This window comes from Poecilia formosa, unplaced genomic scaffold, assembly GCF_000485575.1.
Source record: "Poecilia formosa unplaced genomic scaffold, Poecilia_formosa-5.1.2 Scaffold486, whole genome shotgun sequence".
NCBI classification, from domain to species: domain Eukaryota; kingdom Metazoa; phylum Chordata; class Actinopteri; order Cyprinodontiformes; family Poeciliidae; genus Poecilia; species Poecilia formosa.
This window is the reverse complement of record NW_006800425.1, coordinates 247,200-264,405: the sequence shown is the minus strand read 5'-3', so window position 1 is coordinate 264,405 and position 17,206 is coordinate 247,200. Positions and strand designations below refer to the sequence as shown.

Sequence of the window (17,206 nt, the reverse complement as noted above, 5' to 3'; positions counted from 1 at the left end):
TCTTAATTATTATCAACCTGACGCAAGAACGTTGTGAAAATAAAAAATAAATAAATAAAAAATAAATAAATAAAACGAATGGACGTTAGCAGAATACAAAACATATAAAAATCATAGAGTATTTTACAGGTTTCAGTTACACTTTAAATCTATTCTGATCGAACTGCAATTCTTTCTAACCTGTGCTTTTCGAAAACACATATTTTATACAGCTATACTTGAATAGCTTGTTTAAATATGTTTTAGGGAATTCAAATAACCGATTCATTTAACAGATGAGTTGCTCTTTAGAGACAGCCTACTTTAGGGGGGGGGGAAAAAGCCTGTCATGATCCTTCATGTTATATAATATTAATAGCTGACTCCAGCTGTAATGCCGCACTACTACCGTAAAAAAAAAAAACTGATAAAAACAGTTCATGTTCACTTTAGATTTTGAAAGGAAATTAATACCTCCTCGCTCCCGCTTCAAATTTTATAACAGTAAAAACAGAGTTCATGAATTTTCCCTGTCTGTTTGTATTTTGCGTACGTTTACATAGGTGTTCAGTTTTTCCGTGCAGACAAGAGGAAAAACGAGAGTATCTGTACCTTTAAGATCATCGCTCAGCATCCTCCTCCTCTGTCAGGGACGCGCGCACACGTACAACAGCCCAACATTACAGAGAACAGGCTACAATCACGCTTTGCCCACACATCATCATCATTATTATATAGAAGTTATTATATAGAATTTGCATTTGTCATCGTCTTTTTCCTATTTGGACATTGATGAATTTGCCTCAGCGGTCGCCGTAGCGGTCCAAGCGATCAATTTCCTTCCCTCCTGCATCCAAAGACTGATCTGCGCTGCAAGATGGCTGAGCTGAATTTGGGGAAGGGGCTGACAGCTGGGAAAGTGGCCAGCAACGTTCAGAAAAAGCTCACCAGAGCCCAGGAAAAGGTAATATGTGCCCCGCCATCTGCCTGTTTAAAAAAAATTAATAAATACATGGGGAATTATGGTGGTTAGGCCTTTTACGCGCTACGGAGCAGCGCTGCCGCATCCTCTGCTGAGGCGCAGTGTCGCATCACGACACCATAAGAACAAGGATGATGTGTTTGTGGTTGTTCGTTTTAAATATGTCCTGTCCTTAAATATTCTATCGATGGACACGTGCAAATTGCTTATAAAGTGCATCTCATTGTAGGCTCACGCATATTTTAGTCTTATATGCCTGGTATTTTAAAAACCCGATGGTATACAAACAGCTAAACGAGTGGATTTTTCTCAGTTAAGCTCCACTCGTGTACACTGTGTATCATTTCAGCATTAAACACTTACGCTTTCTGCAGGAAGTGACATATAATAGGCCTGTGCTTTCAAGCACCTGCACGTTGCGCAGAATGAATGCGAGGTGGCGCTGTTGGTCATCCAAAACACATGTATAAATAGGAACAGGGCAGATGTTTTGCTACTTTATCTATGCAGGACGACTGCGCATTTTCCCGTTTAATGTAATTGAGTGTTTATTATGTGCCTAGATGTCCTTCACTGTCATATGCCTTGCAAAAATAGTAAAACCTTATTAACATATTTGCATGTTGCCACAAAACAACAAATGCTAATGTATTCTGGTGGGATTTTATGTGATAAATCGACCCAAATAACTGCCTAACTGTGAATTACAAATAAGTTGTTTCAATGAAAAAAAAAAACCCTCTGAAAACTGTGACATGCATTTATATTCTGCCCTTTGACTACAATTCATAAAATCCAGTAACCAAATGCACCCACAGTCACTCAATTAGTTAACAAAGTCCATTTGTGGCATCAGAGATTTGTTTTAGAGAGCATTTGTGAACAAATTAATCATTGAACACAGTTACATTTATTAAACTAAAATGGTATGACATAAATGCAAATATACTAAGTATGGTGATCCACAAGGCCGGCGGTCCTGGCAAGGAGAACATTCATCAGAAACAACCAACTTCTCCATGAAATCTCTGGAGGAGCAGCAGTGAGCTATAGTTCAGGTAGCTGTTGGGAAAAAAAAAAGTAAACATTATAATGCTCCATATAAATCTACCTTTTTTTGAAAATCTGCAAAGAAGACATTCAATTTTCAAAAGAAGCCAGTAGACTACCCATTTGCAGTTTTCCACAAAGTCATGAAGTTTACACACTAAGCAAGTACATACATTTCATGGGTCAAAAAAGAGCAAAACATTTCAGCCAACAAGCAAAGTGTTATACATGGCAGAAAACTAACTGCACATCACCCACCATCTCCTCTGTGGCATACTGTGGTTGCCATATGCTGTGGAGATGCCGAATCCCAAACATAATTCAAATTGGAAAACGTGCACAAAATTTAAAAAACATCTCTTACTTCCAGACACTCTTCATCCAGTCTGACTGAGGTTGACCTATTCATCACAAATCAACGGGGAAAATGTTCCCTCTCTGGATGTGCACAGCTTGTATAGACATACTGCAGAGAATTTGCAGCTGTAATTACAGAAAAAATGACGATACAATCCATCATAGTCAGTTCTTGTGAGCGCACAAGTGTAGCTCAGCTCTTCTCTTTTTACATTTCGAAAATATCTTTCTTATTCTTTCCACTCTACATTTATATGCTGCTTTGTGTTGTCAATTACATAAAATCCAATTGAAATGCATCGAGGTTTGTGGTGGTTACATGCCCTCTCAATGTTATGTTTACTGATCCATCTAATGTTATCATTTCCCTGGTTTTGATCACTCATTTCTTTGTTTGACAGGTTCTACAGAAGCTTGGCAAAGCAGATGAGACCAAAGATGCTGCTTTTGAGGAGTGGGTCATCAACTTCAACAAGCAATATGTGAGCCTACATGCATACACTTCGTTATATGTGCAAGTTACTGAATAAATCAGTGCAACATTAGTTAAACAGCTGTAACACATATTTTAACTATGGACTTATGTTAAACCTCATCCTCAGACTGAAGGCAGCAAACTCCAGAGGGACCTAAGAGCATACCTTGAGGCAGTTAGAGGTACGGTCACATCCATCCAAGTCAAGCAAGTCTGACCATCATTGGGGGAAAGAAAAAAATCACTTCCGCTTATTTGCTTTTTGTTCATGTGTTTTAGCTATGCACGAGTCCTCCAAGAATCTACAGGCATGTCTAGGTGACATGTATGAGCCGGACTGGTATGGCAAGAATGAAGTGGATTCTATTCTGGAGGTCAGAAATGATTTTTCTTTATTGTGCTGAAGTACACCACAATGGTCTTTGTGTCTGCATGAGGGGATGAATTTCTTTTCACTCAGAGGTCAGAACTAACATTAGCAGACTAGGTGTGAAAAATCTATCCTGCTGGCTACTACAAAGATTCTGGCTAGCAACAGCTGCAAAAACCAGTGTAAAGCAGAGGTGGCTAGAAATACATGGGGCATTCATTTTAGTTTTATTTATTTAGCAGCATAATATTCTATGAATCATTTTTACAGCATTTACAATATTGAATTCTAAACATAGCAATGATAAAGACTAAGAAAATGTACGCCACAGATCACTGCAAATATAATTTTATCGAGCAGTAAGAATTTGTGCTTACTGTGAGAGAAAAGAAGGGTCAAGCAATGAAACATGGTGGTCTTAAAATGTAGCAGCAGTACTACAATACATTTTAGAATAATCTGGACTGGCTCTGGCTTTAAACAGCAATAAAATAAATATTTACATCAGGAAAAATAGAAGGGGTGTCCACTTTTTGATCTTGCATTTATTTTTTGTACAAGGCTAGAGCAACATAGCTGTAGCATGACTTTTATTCACCCCTTAGTTAAAACGCAAAGAAGGAAAATATGCTTTGTATTTAAACGACACAGTAGGAAAGGAAATTTGGATACTAAAAGTGGTTGAAACATTGTCAGGGTGGAATAGATGGTTCAATAAAATCTGATGTTTGACATTTTTGTTCAATTTAAATTTGAACAAGGCAATGTGTTTTCTTTGGTGAAGTAAAGAAGATGGACTGATAACTTTCTAATGTGTTTAAGAGCAGCTCTAGGAGTGTTTACACACCTTAAGCATGCCTGCACTTCAAAAGGAAAGTATTATTTACAATAGCATGATTCCCTGATTCCCAATGCATGTTTGGTTTAAAATGATAGAGGGGAAATAAATAACTTTGTGTTTTACATCAAAATATTAAAAGCAAATACAAGAGGGATCAACAACGCCTCTTTGAAGTCTGACCTAAATGAACAGCGGAGAGGCAGAAGAATTTGTGAAAAATTAAGCTATTTTTACAATGTAGTTCTTTTTCTTAGCATTTTAAAACCCACATACAATAAAACATTATCAAAAAAAAAAAAAAAAGACTGACCATGCCGCTCCTCATGACTTTGTAAATGTGCAACACTGATATTAGATTCTAACGGCATGCCTTCTGTTATTGTTAATGACCGTGCATGTTAATCCATCATGCAGGACTGTGATGTGCTTTGGACTGATTACCATCAGAAGTTGGTTGATCACGCTCTGATCTCCATGGATACCTACCTGGGTCAGTTCCCTGATATTAAGGTAAGCTGTGAATTCATGACCTCAACCCAGGATTCGTTGCATTAGTCACCGATCCACTGGCACCCTGGATTGATTTGAATGTAATTCGTAAACCCAGAGTATTATAGATAAAGCAGGCTATGCATATTTTACTAAACTGAGATCCAAGTAAAGAGTAAAACTTGTACTGATGAAGGTTCTGTCTGCAGCTCAACACTTACTGTAGTTTTTTTCTTTCTTTCTTTTTTCTTTCTTTCTTTCTTTCTTTCTTTCTTTCCTTCTCTCTTTCTTTCTTTCTTTCTTTCTTTCTTTCTTTTTTTCTTTCTTTCTTTCTTTCTTTCTTTCTTTCTTTCTTTCTTTCTTTCAGGCTCGCATTGCAAAGAGAGACAGGAAACTGGTGGATTACGACAGTGCCAGACATAACTATGCTGCTACACATAAGACTAAGAAAAAAGACGGAGGCATTAAAATTACAAAGGTAAATGTAATTTATGTGTTTCAACATAGATTGCAAATAAAATGAACACAGGCTAATACGTAAATATGTTTCCACTTTTTTAGCCTTCCACCTTGTTGGAAAGAGCCACTCCAGGCTGGGCTCAGGGCATCCTGTCTGCACACAACCTTGCTCAGACCAGTCTCTCCAAGAGCCAGGTACTCTGTAGAGTTTATGGACAGTGAGATTACTTTATAAAGAAATCAGTGATGAACGAGTCCTTATACAAATACTGATATCAGATAGTTGGAATTAACTTGATTTACTATTAAAAATTAAAAAAAAAAAGTGCTAGATAAATTCTCCATTGAATAATGAGTGCATATTGTTTTTGTATAATTTATAAAAATAAAATAAAAAATCACATGAACTATTAGCAAGTATGACTGTGTGCATGAGTAGTGGATGGAAAGTTGCAGCCGCCATCTGGTTGGGTGCAGCACTTCTTGTTATTGACATTTCCAGGATTATGTAATATGCAGTTAAAGAGTATTGTGAACATTTCACCTCATTGTCTGTTGTCTGTGTATCCACTCCTATGTCAACAGATACATAATGAGGAATCAGAGTTGTATTGCAGCTGCATTATTGAGATTTGAAAAACCCTCTTATGAACGTCATGGAAGAAACGTGGTGCAATAGTATTCGTGACTTTTTTTTTTTTTTTTACATTGTGATGTAATAACCATGACCGAGTTTGAGACTACAGCAGGTAGTACTTTAAAATAATAAAAGAAATATATATTTAATACATACAAACAAATACATTTGAAAAGCTTAGACTGTTCACGAGGCCGCCAGGGATGCAGCATGAGTGAAAACACATAATTAAGTTAACACGTCTTAGCCAACAACGTGGGTGTTTGCTTGTTTGTTTGTGTATTTCAGGCTGAGGAAGAGTTAGAAAGAGCCCAGAAGGTGTTTGAGGAGATTAATCTTGACTTGCAAGAAGAGTTACCTTCACTCTGGAACAGGTGTGTAATTTTTCTGCATACAAGTGCCTGTTTAGATTGTTTTATTTGCTCACTAAGATACCAACCAAATATCAATGCTACAGTTACCCACGTTGGATTCAGCAGTGACATTAATATCTTTTTCTCTCTCTGCTTTCTCCAGTCGTGTTGGATTTTATGTCAGCACCTTCCAGAGTTTGGCGGGCTTTGAGGAGAAGTTTCACAAGGAAATCAGTCGGGTAAGACCCTTCCACAGACCTCCAGTACAGACAGGGCTCAGGGTGGATACGGGAGTGGATTAGATTACTGACACAGTATATCAGGTGGTAGGTAATGGAAAATGTTGACTACGTGAGACAGAAACAGTCTCGCATCAGTTGATCTAGACATGTTGAAGTGTCTGCAGGTTTTATTCTTCTGTCTTAGCATGAAATGTGTAAATAGTGTCTAATGAACATTGAAAACTAGGCAAGGAAATAAAGGGAGTTACATTTGGCAGTACATTGTCAGAAAATACAAAAGAGAAGAGAAAAAAAGCACAACATAGTAATACTGGTGTCACATGAGGCAAAATACTTTGGAATTATGAAATACTTTTTTGTGTTGCATGTCGCATTTCACACTTTCACTCTCTGATATATTTGCAGTTGGATCAGGATTTGTATGATGTGTTGGAGAAATTGGAGAACAGCGACACAACCAGGTTGGTTTCTCGTATTTTAATAAAACTCCTAAATGCCTTCTAGTGGGTTTGATGAGCAACAATCATGAAACAGTATATAAGGATCAAAAGAAAATACACCCTCAATTTACTGTGTGCTTGACCTCAGTGTCAGGAAATATTGGTTCAAGTTGGCCCCATTTCTAGCAAATAAACTGGTGACCTCTAAATGAGTTTAAGCCAAAGCTCAAGCATGAGAAACAGATTCTGCTGTGGCCTCATTTATTAACAAAGATAAAACAAAATGAGGTTTGTGGAAAGCTAAGTACCCTAGTATACTGCCAGCATGCATTTTTTAAAAGGCTTTAATAAATAAAACCAAACAAGTGTCAATGTAGTACAAGCAGCTTAGATTATGCCTGAGAGAATTTAAGAATTTTATTTTATTTTTATTTTTTGACAAGAAGCATTGCTTTGTTCCTTGATTTAGATTGGCAGCTCAAATCGTTTTGAAAACCGTATCGGAGTAATCATTTTCAGGGTAGTATATCTCTGATTTTGTATTCCTGACCATTGATAGATGAAAAACTCTGGCTGGTCTTTTACCCAGCACAATAATTAGTGGTTTGTGTCATATAAATCAGTTTTTTTTAGACCTTGTTGCTTGTTTGATAAATGTTTATGGATAATGAGGTTATTACATGATTAACGTGAAGAGAAGTTTCACAAAGAAATCAGTTGGGTAAGACCGACTGGTTTCAGTCTTACCCGACACATATCTTACGCAAGGCACGTATCTTGCCATATGTGTCAACTGACACCTGAATTTTATTTTGGTTTAACATGAAAAAAAAAATAGATAGCATTAATAAATACATCTAGCACTGCGAAGAAAGGAAAATCAAGCAGTAACCCAGAAACCCCCTTACCTTAACTTCCCCTTTCAGAAGGACTAGTGACCTTGGCACAGCATCGTCAGGACCCAGCAGGAGGTAACTGGCAACAGTTGTGGTAACAGCGGTGACACAATGTTTGTCTGTCCTTCTAACCTGACCTGTCTGTACAGCTGGTGTATGTCAGTCAGTCTGCAGATGTGGGTAATTTCAGGGAAACCAATGCTTGATTGTGGTAGTGATTTCACATAATGAGAAAGTTGAGTGCTTGGAGCTGGAGCTAAAAAAGGAGCAGAGCAAAACCTGCACATGTTTATTTGATGCCACAACAGGCAAGAACGGTCCGCAATAATTAATCCTGAAGATGTTGCTTCTCTCCCCAAATGGGCCTTGAAGGTTCTAAAAATAATAAAACTGAAAAGAAATGATTCCATGGTGTTGGCAGAGCTTCACCTAAAGGTGTGTGTGAGGAAAAACTCCTCAGCAACTGGGACAAACTATTACATGGGAAACGCCTCAGTGAAAAATTTTATAACATTATCAGATCTGGTAATGTATCTCAAACAATAAAATATAAGCATCTATCTCTCTATCTGTCTTATTATGCTACTACATTTGGAGATTTGATGACTTTAAGACGTTTCCAGGTTTATTGCGTTGTTAATAACTTTGACTGACACCAAGTGGATGGGAGCGACTGTCAACTTATGTATAGCGAATATTCTCCTCAGCAGTTGCTGTTCAAGTGTTATAGCAACAGGTTTTTCAAAAATGCATCTTGGCTGGCCTTTTGAAATGACGACTGGACAATGTTGCCTGTTGCAGCAGTGATGTGCAAGTGTATGCTCGGCTCTTCAATAACCTAAAGCTTGGAGTTTTTGTTTATCAGCGGCAGAATATTTTCCCTACAACAGCAAATGCATCTCACACTGTTCACACATAAGGATTTATTGGAGGCACCAAGTCTGCTTGCATGGTAGGAGACGGACGGCGAGAACGGATGCTCACTTTTCTTGCATGACAGCTTTTACAGTGACATGTTCTGCTTGGACTCTTGTAGAGCATGCCCTGCTATCTTCCTCAAGTCGGTTTAACTTTTGAAAGCTGTTCAATACTTTCTTTCTTGTTGCTGAGCAGCTGTTTGCCACTACAACCTCTATACTTTCTTATTGTCTTTTTCATGTCCTTTTTTCTTAGTGAAAGAGAGGACTCTAACCACACTCTCAGACCAGGAGGACCACCTCCAATCCCCAAATCCCCATCCAAGGTGAATTTTCGCAGATGTTTCCTTCTCAGAGTTGAAAGAGTTGGGCCTGAAAGTATCATCATGAAATATTGCTGTTTTTAAAGGGCAAATAATATTGATTTTTTTTTTCTTTTACAAATTTTCATTTTCAATTGTGTTCATGCTTGTAGATCGTAATAAAAAAAACGTAGTTTCTGTGTCAGTGATCAAGAAATAAAAAAAATAACACAAGATAAAAAGGAAAAAGAGGCAGCAAAAGGTTATCTAAACCACAGAATGTTGAACTTGTGGAATGAAAGGAGAAATAGCAAAGTCTCCTGTTGTAATGTGATTCATGAACTTATGTAGTGATTTCTTAATTAAAGAGGAAGGAGAAGAGGAGAAATGTTATTTGAGTTCGGGAGCTTATAGACCTAACAAACCGACACCCTACAGGGGAATTTAAAAGTGCTCTTTTATCTTCTAAATTTTAGTTAAGACCAGCAGTGCCTCCGCCACCTAAGGTAACCCCATCTAAGGAACTAAAAACTGAGAACATCATCAACCTGTTTGATGCTGCAGCAGCTCCTGATATCAATGTCACCTCTCCTACAGAGGTAAGTGAGTAGCAGCTCTCAATTAACCATAAACCAGCCCTCTAACTTTCCTCTTTTCCAGGACAGAAGAGCCAACCTTTAATTCCTGGCCTCCCAAAAACATATTCTATTCTGTTTCCCTAAGTCGTTGAACTTTAAACCCAGTTAGCCAATGAGTGCTCCTGTTCCTGTCATTGTCAGTTTGACAGTCCTGCAGTCAACAACCTGTTGGATATGGACCTGGAGTGTTTCAGTGAAGCAGCCAAAGTCTCCACAGTCTCTCAGGTGGACCATTCATGGCATGAACATAGCGATCGTAGAGACCTCCACCGTAAGAAGTGCCAGTCTTTACAAGAAATTTCATGTTCTGCTCAGATTCCCCTGCGGTTTATTTTACAGTATTTATGAATGGACTCATCCACTGTCACATTGCTGTTCCGATTAAAGATGTCAGCCAAATAAATATTCAACTTTTGGTGACATATTAAATGCTCTACATATTGTGCAAATGGCAGTTGACCTAAAATATACTGAATTAGCGTGACAGGTCTGATAGAATATGAAATTGCTTGGTAAGCTTGGCACAGTTTGAGGTTTTTGCCTGCTCTGTTTCTTTCCAAAACAACTAAACCCAAGGTGGATGATGGCATGACGATCTTTTTAGACCTGCTTCTAGTGACCACTTCTTTCTGCTTTGGCACTATATCCACGGATCACATTTGGCATGAACTCCAGACTGTAGCCCTGCTGTGATGTCATTTGTTTCTCTTTAGTACTGGACAAGTCTAATATGACGGTAGTGTCACCAATAGATACTGGTTATTTATATTTATATTTATAGATTATCGTTCTAGCGATCAATACAAGGAAATTTGATTGAGATTTTCTGTCTGAAAAAAATGCATATTATCTTAATTAATGTTTTGAGGTGTGGAAATCATGTGAAGATTAAATGCTGGTTTGAACATAAAGATTGTTTGTATCAAGCCTCTGTTCAGAAACTTTAGATTTTCCGTGACAGATAGTGTAGACTGGCGCCATTTTGGGTGAAACAAAGTCGTTCCACTGCAATTATTTACACTGAATAGAACGGAGTAATTGCTTCGGCTTAACAAGAAACTCAATTGACAGATTAAGGCATCAGAAAAATAATTATCGTCATCATAATAACAATAAAGGAAAGCAGAACCAGTCAAAAGGTGTACTCTGAATTTCTGGATTATTGTGTGACGCTCCAGAAGGCTTTGTCGTTGACACATTTTGTACAAACCCTTTTTTTTATGCGTGCAGTGATTAATCCTCCATGATTTAGAGCTCCCTACATTATTTTATTTTCTTCTTAAATCTAGTGCTGTGGGCTTGTAGTTTCAGAGCATGGGTCCTGCTGTGCAAGTTTTACATTAAATTCAACAGAAGTTATGAAAAATTATACTGTCATGCTCATGTTGTCTCTCTATTTTCCTCAGCCAGCTAACTGGGACTCATGGGTAAGTATAGCATAAAATGTACAACGGTTATAAAGAAAATATGGAATGTGCTCAAAATTGTTACTTACAGAAAGATTTGAAGATGTATCTATGAAGTAGCAATGAGTTAATTAACGTTGTGAACCCATTCACAAGTCACACCCATGTCTTTTCCATTGTGTTTCTTTTGCATTTTTCCTTTTGGTATAAGAAAACATTTTCCATCTTTTGGTCTCGCTTGTTTTTCCCAAATCTGTGTGAGTTTTGTCTTTGTGCTCAATGTTGTAACAAAACACTGAAGAAATTGCTTTGCAACACAACTTGAACTTGGGAATGTGCTCGAGTCAATTCAGTTTCAAATTGACAGAATACTGACTAGCAGTAAAGTGGGTGACTCACCGTGCAGTTTCATGTTTCATGTTCAGATTTGACAGCATGGCGATAAAATACAGAATGTGTACGAGACTAAAACTCAGACATCGCTTGTTTATTTCAATATAAAAAGATGTAGTTCTTAATCTGTGTGGTCTGGAAGAATTTGTAACTGAATTCCCTCCTTTCTTTGGTTTTCCTTCATGTCCTCGTGTGTTCACATGTTTTTATAACTAAACATGTAACACTTGACCTTCATGCTCACATGTGACACACATGGATTGTGATTTTTTTTTTTTTTTTTTTTATAAAAGCTTAGTGAAGTTGCTCACATCCAAATTGCTTGTCAAGAATTCATAAGCAGCTTCCCCAAGCCTTGCGTGTTGGTAGACCATGTGACCATCAACTAACCCTTTTTTTAAAAATCCTGCCACTGTAAAAAGAGATGTGTCTCAAAAATCATTGTGTACTTGTATATCAGAACTAAAGATAGAGCAAGCTTTTTTTCAGAAATGTTCTGATGATACAAAGGCACTAAGACCACACCTGCAACGCAAATATTCAACATTTGTTTTGGAGGTGAAACAATACTTCTGTTTTGTATTTCTGCTTGTTACTGCTGCCCTCCCTGTTTTTCCTTAACCTTTGGTTATAACTGAGCAATATCTGTAAAGGTTAATACTTTATGCTAAGTTCTTGTAACCTAATATGGGTATCCTTAAATCTGCTGCAATTAAAAATTGCAAAACTAATTTGTGCCACATTAAAATAATGCAGATAAATTGAAAAGTTCTGTGCGGAATTTCTTCTGTTATAAATTATTAATAATAATGTTTTTTTAAGACTTTAAGTATGTAAAGTATTAACCTCATTACTTACTGTTTGATTTTTTTTATAGACTAAACTCCTCTTTTGACAATGAATATACATATATACAACCATGTTTCCAAAAAGTTTTAAATCTGTGGGAAATGAGCAAAAGGTGCAAAATGTTCATCTTTTTGTTCTTTTAATTTGCAAGAATGCAAAACGGTAGAGTTTAGTTTGCTAGTTTGCTTCCTATTTTGCATGAATTAAGTAGACAAAAAGTTTTTGTCAGATTTTACATTGAACCGAAACAAATGCATCATCTTTTTCCCTCTAATATGCAAATAATATATTTTAACTGTGGGCAAATTTTTAACTTTGAGGACAAATTATTCTTTCACCACAGTGTGCAACTTTTTTGGAAACAAAGCAATAACCCAACCCTTTTGAACCCTTTTTCTATATTAGATCTCGCTCCTACATTCTTTTTTGTACAGTTGCATTTAAAATTATTCAACCTTCATTTGCTTTATTGGTAAAATATGTAAACTTCAAGCTGTTTGCAATAAACAAATTAAGAAAATGTTATCTATATAAAAAAATCTCTTCATGGGGTTGAATAATATTGGTACTGCAGTCATCATTGAACAGAGGGTTTAACCCTGACTTTTGAACAAAATCTACAGAAGCCCTAAGGGAACATGGGTAAAAAAAAATATGTTGGTTTCTTGTATTTGAAGCACATGAGAGAATAATATTAAATTTGATGAGAGATATAACTTACCTTGTCTTCTTTTAGTCTTTTTTAGATGACATTATCAAATTCTTATTCTCGTAAAGTTATGCAGCCATTTTATATTTATTATATCTGGTGTGCATGAAGATCAACTGTTTTTTTTTTTTTTGCTATTATTTTTATTTTTACCCACATCCCCTGAGGGGTTCTGTAAAAATCCTTGCAATTGGTAGATCTTATAAGTTTTATTTAACTAATTAAGCTGTTCTTTTTCCTGCAAACTCATGGAAAATGTCAATAATTATCCTGACCTCACTTTAATATTTAATATCCATCTGATTTTTAACAGCCTTCATTGTGTATAGAAAAAAAAACAACTTGTTCTTTTCTTCTGACCACTTGAAAACTGACCCTTACCCTTCAGTCGGAGGATGCTGACGCACAGGAAGAAGAAACTCAGAAGCACTTTGACCCTGTTGCTGCTGCTACAGAGGCCTGGGGTGACGATGGTACACAACCCATCCGCTATGATCCCATAGCAGCAGTCTCACAGGGCTGGGGGGATGACGGGACCCAACCTGTTCGCTATGACCCTGTGACTGCATCGCAGGAGGGATGGGAGGACGATGGGAGCCAGGCGGCTCACTACGATACAGTAGAAGAAGCCCAGGAGGGATGGGGTGACGAATTAGAGCAGCCTGTCAAAGAGGAGCCAGCTGCAGTTGAAACACCTGCTGACGAGGCTCCGTCTGATGTGGTTGAGGAGGACAACAGTCCAGCTGCTCCCGAGCTGGATGAAAAAGAGGGTCAGGTAACTGCGGACGTAAGAAAATGGAGAGATGCATCTGGACGAAAACAGTGGATGCATCAACCATTAACAAGGAGAATTGAGCATGCAGAAACTAAGTAAATGTATTTTGTAAATACATGTTGACATGGAATAATTTAGGATGCATCTGGACCAGGGGTGTAGATGCATCAGTCGAGGTTGAAGAGGTCAGGCTGAAATAGAATAAAAGAGATTATGTTTTCAACTGAACAGTTGGTTTCTTTTGCTGATAAACAGCGTTGGTATGCAACAGCATTTTAAAATGAATCATGCAACTTATTTTATCTTACCTCCTGTGGTGGAGCTTAGGTTATAGACTTCTTGGCTCGTGTTTTTGTCTGTCCTTGTTTCGTTTACGTCTTCACCCGTTCATTATTTCCTCGTCTTTCATGGCCTACTCCTTCTCTCCGTTTGAAATCCCCTAATGCTTCTTGCTTTTCTGGTTTCAGAGAGATTCCTCAGCACCACCTCCTGAGCCTGAAGCAGAAGAAGAAGAACCAGTAGCAGAGGAGGTGTGTGAAGAGGGATGAATCTGAGTATGGAGTAGAAATGTTGCTGTTAGATTTCTAGAAAATGTGAAACAAATGAGTAAATAACAAGTGTTTGAGGGATGCAAAAATCTTTCCACTGAACACACAATTTCTCCGCACTATATCAGAAGATGTGTTCTGAAAAAAGTGCCTAATTTTATTTGCCTTGTCAGTAATTCTTGCCTTTTTTTGTGTCACACCTGCAGACTCCCACCACAGCAGCAGAATCAACACAAGATTCATCAGAGACTGCAGACATGCCTCCTGGCTTCCTGTTCAAGGTAACACACACACACACACACAAATAAATAAATTACAAATACTGTACAGCTGAGGATATAATAAACAGATACATTTAAAAAGCTCATTAATATCAACCTTTGTGATTAAAAAATAAGGTCCAGGTGATGCATGATTATGCTGCCAATGACACGGATGAACTAGAGATGAAGGCTGGTGATGTGGTGCTAGTGGTCACCTTCGACAATCCAGATGAACAGGTACGTGACCTCATTATCTCTGATATAGCTAAGGAATCCCGCCATGTAATGCTGCCATTAAATCATTAAAACCTTCTACTAACACCACTAAAATAGTTCTTGTCATTGTGTGACAGAATACAAATTTATTGTCACTGTTTTTCATACAAAGTTGAAGGTAGATGATTTTTTTTCCAAACTGGAAAAATAGCTCAAATAAAAAACTTCTGGCACTGCACATGTATTAACATACCAGAAGCACAAAAGCAGCTGGGTCATTTATTTGTCCTGTTTCTTCCTGTAGGACGACGGCTGGCTGATGGGACTGAAGCAGGACGATTGGCAGCAGAAAAAAGAAAATGCCACTAAAGGAGTATTTCCTGAAAACTTCACACAGAGGCTGTGAAAGAAGGGGCACGTTCCTTTTGTTGATGCCTATTTATGTCCTTCTCCTCTCTTCCCCCTCAATACTGTATCCTACCAAGGACTTTGGCCATATAAACAGAGCTGTGATAGCCCTGGATGAAGTCATGCATTTCTAAGATCTGCTGCACTGTGGATCTTTTTATTTACGTTTCGTTTCTCTTTTTTCATGAACAGATGTAGCCATTTTGTGGGTCTGTTTGCCATCACACTGCTCTGTATCTGAGGAGTCCTGCTCATTCAGGATCACGTGTACTGGTAGTAACCTGTTCAGTGGCTACAACGGAAATCAATTTCTGATGACTCAATCTTTGTCGTGTCATGTCGCATCAACTGAAATTTAAGATTTGTTATTTTTGTGGCAGATTGAGAACCGTGTAAAATATGTAAGATGTTGCCAGATGTACTAGAAAACCCGAAAAAAAAAACATATTGTTGTAAAAAGTAAGTACATCCTCTTTCAGTTACAAGGTTTACTTGAGAAGGACAGTGCAATACGTCACGTTTTAGTTTGTTAATAGGCATGAACCAGTTATCAGTGTCAAGGTGTATCGAGGTTTTAAAAAAAGTAGAGTTTAAAAAAAAAAAATACAACAATGTTTAGCTTTACCACTCATAGGTTTAAAATTATTTTACGAAGATGCAGGGGAAAGTATGAAACGCCATGCTGACCGTCCCCCATGTGGTACCACACACTGCCAGTCAGCTGACTGAAAGAAGGCTCTTACCCTGCTTCCCCTCTTACAGGATGGTGAAATTTGGCTGTTTGTAGGTATTTTCAGGCAGGAAAAACACTGACAGTGAAGCGGACTCTTGACATAAACCTTTTCCGCATCTAAGCTTGCGAGGTTAGGGCGACATAATTTTCCTATGCAGTAAGATTACAAAGCCTCTCCTGAATTTTGAGGCTGTTTATTTTGGACTGTTTCTTGTATGTAAAATCGAATTTTCAATATATAAATGTACAGTAGCATTATTATAACTATAATAAATCAATGCATTTTATTGATTTAACAGCAGTACAAATGTGCTTCTGTTCTAGTCTGAACAAAGCCAATTAGATCATGTTAAATATTTTCATTTGGAATATTTTTAGGGAAGTACAACAAAACCGTTTTAGTTACAGTTCACACTTCCTCAATTCCCTAAGACCTAGAAATAACCTAATGTTTTTTGGGGGATTAAGTTTTGATATATAAATGTGTTGAAGTGAAGGAGGGTGTACTTTCATTTTACCTGTGAATATAATAATAATATAAGACCTACATTTTGTTTTACAAAGATAAAAAGGGGCAAAAGTGCTATTCTGTAGCTGACCAAATAGGCAAAAATCTTCACTTATTAGTCTAGTCACAAAAGAGTAAAATAAGTACCATTCCAGAAAATGCAATTTTATTTAATCAAAACTGAAAAATAAATAATTAAATACATAAATAGAAAGAAAAAACTTTTAATAATACTCTCGTCTGATCAGTCAAGACGCTTATCTCATTGCTGGTGGAGTTAATTTGATCGATTATTAAACTCCTCACACATTGCCTTCAGGACATGTCCAGCAATTCCTATATTCTTACTTTCACTGTTTACTTGTGGAAAAGGGGCCCTTGGTTGTTGTTGTGTTAGTATCGAGTCTGTGGTGGCATAAGTACAATCCTGTTGTAAAAAAAAAAAAAAAATCAGATAGTGACAAATGTAGAAAGCAGCAAATTCAGACAGACAACGGGACTCCAACATCAACAATTCCCCGAGAAGCTAAAAAATAGAAATCTCTATAATATATTTTGAAATAGTTTGAAGTTGTGTGGTATGATCTTGTTTTCACATGACTCCAGATATGCATTGCTCAGGCTGGCCATAAAGCTAGCCAGCATCACAGAGAAGCTGCTGCTGGTAGTATAATAGATGACACACTAATTATAGTCCAATATATAACAACTGAGCCAGCCTAACTCATAAAAAAAAAAAGTGCCGAAAACAGTTTCCTCTGTTTGCATAGAGACTTCTAAACTCCAATGCAGATGTTTAAGATTATGCACCAGAGCAACTTCTTTTATTTTTATACGCTGCCGAGCAATGATTACATATAGCCTAGTGTAACTATGTCGACGTAATTGCCAACTGAGGATGATCTGGAGTATTTTGTACTTATCTGGGGTTCACTGCTCTCAGTGTAGATGCATAGATATGTAGTACTAAC

The 17,206-nt window shown here is 37.4% G+C and overlaps 1 protein-coding gene and 1 long non-coding RNA gene across 6 annotated transcripts; both read left to right on the top strand.

The window, feature by feature from the left end:
* Positions 1–609: 609 nt before the first annotated feature.
* Positions 610–16,720, top strand: bin1a (bridging integrator 1a). 5 transcript variants are annotated; one of them, XM_007578638.2, is made up of 20 exons: positions 610–943; positions 2,770–2,850; positions 2,971–3,025; positions 3,123–3,217; positions 4,469–4,564; positions 4,911–5,021; positions 5,105–5,197; positions 5,928–6,013; positions 6,156–6,231; positions 6,640–6,695; positions 7,601–7,645; positions 8,744–8,813; positions 9,266–9,388; positions 9,569–9,652; positions 10,834–10,854; positions 13,173–13,559; positions 14,027–14,089; positions 14,314–14,388; positions 14,506–14,607; positions 14,891–16,720. In XM_007578638.2, exons 1-20 carry the CDS (start codon positions 857–859, stop codon positions 14,990–14,992), a joined length of 1,908 nt encoding a protein of 635 aa, XP_007578700.1. In that variant the 5' UTR covers positions 610–856; the 3' UTR covers positions 14,993–16,720. The 5 variants fall into 5 exon arrangements, with proteins under 5 accessions (XP_007578700.1, XP_007578702.1, XP_007578703.1 ...); XM_007578640.2 differs by lacking the exon at positions 7,601–7,645; XM_007578641.2 differs by lacking the exon at positions 9,569–9,652 and having other exon boundaries at positions 611–943.
* On the top strand, positions 6,702–7,498 carry LOC107833957 (uncharacterized). The gene is made up of 2 exons (XR_001659724.1): positions 6,702–7,373; positions 7,416–7,498. It is a non-coding gene; the product is annotated as an uncharacterized LOC107833957 (long non-coding RNA).
* Positions 16,721–17,206: the final 486 nt, after the last annotated feature.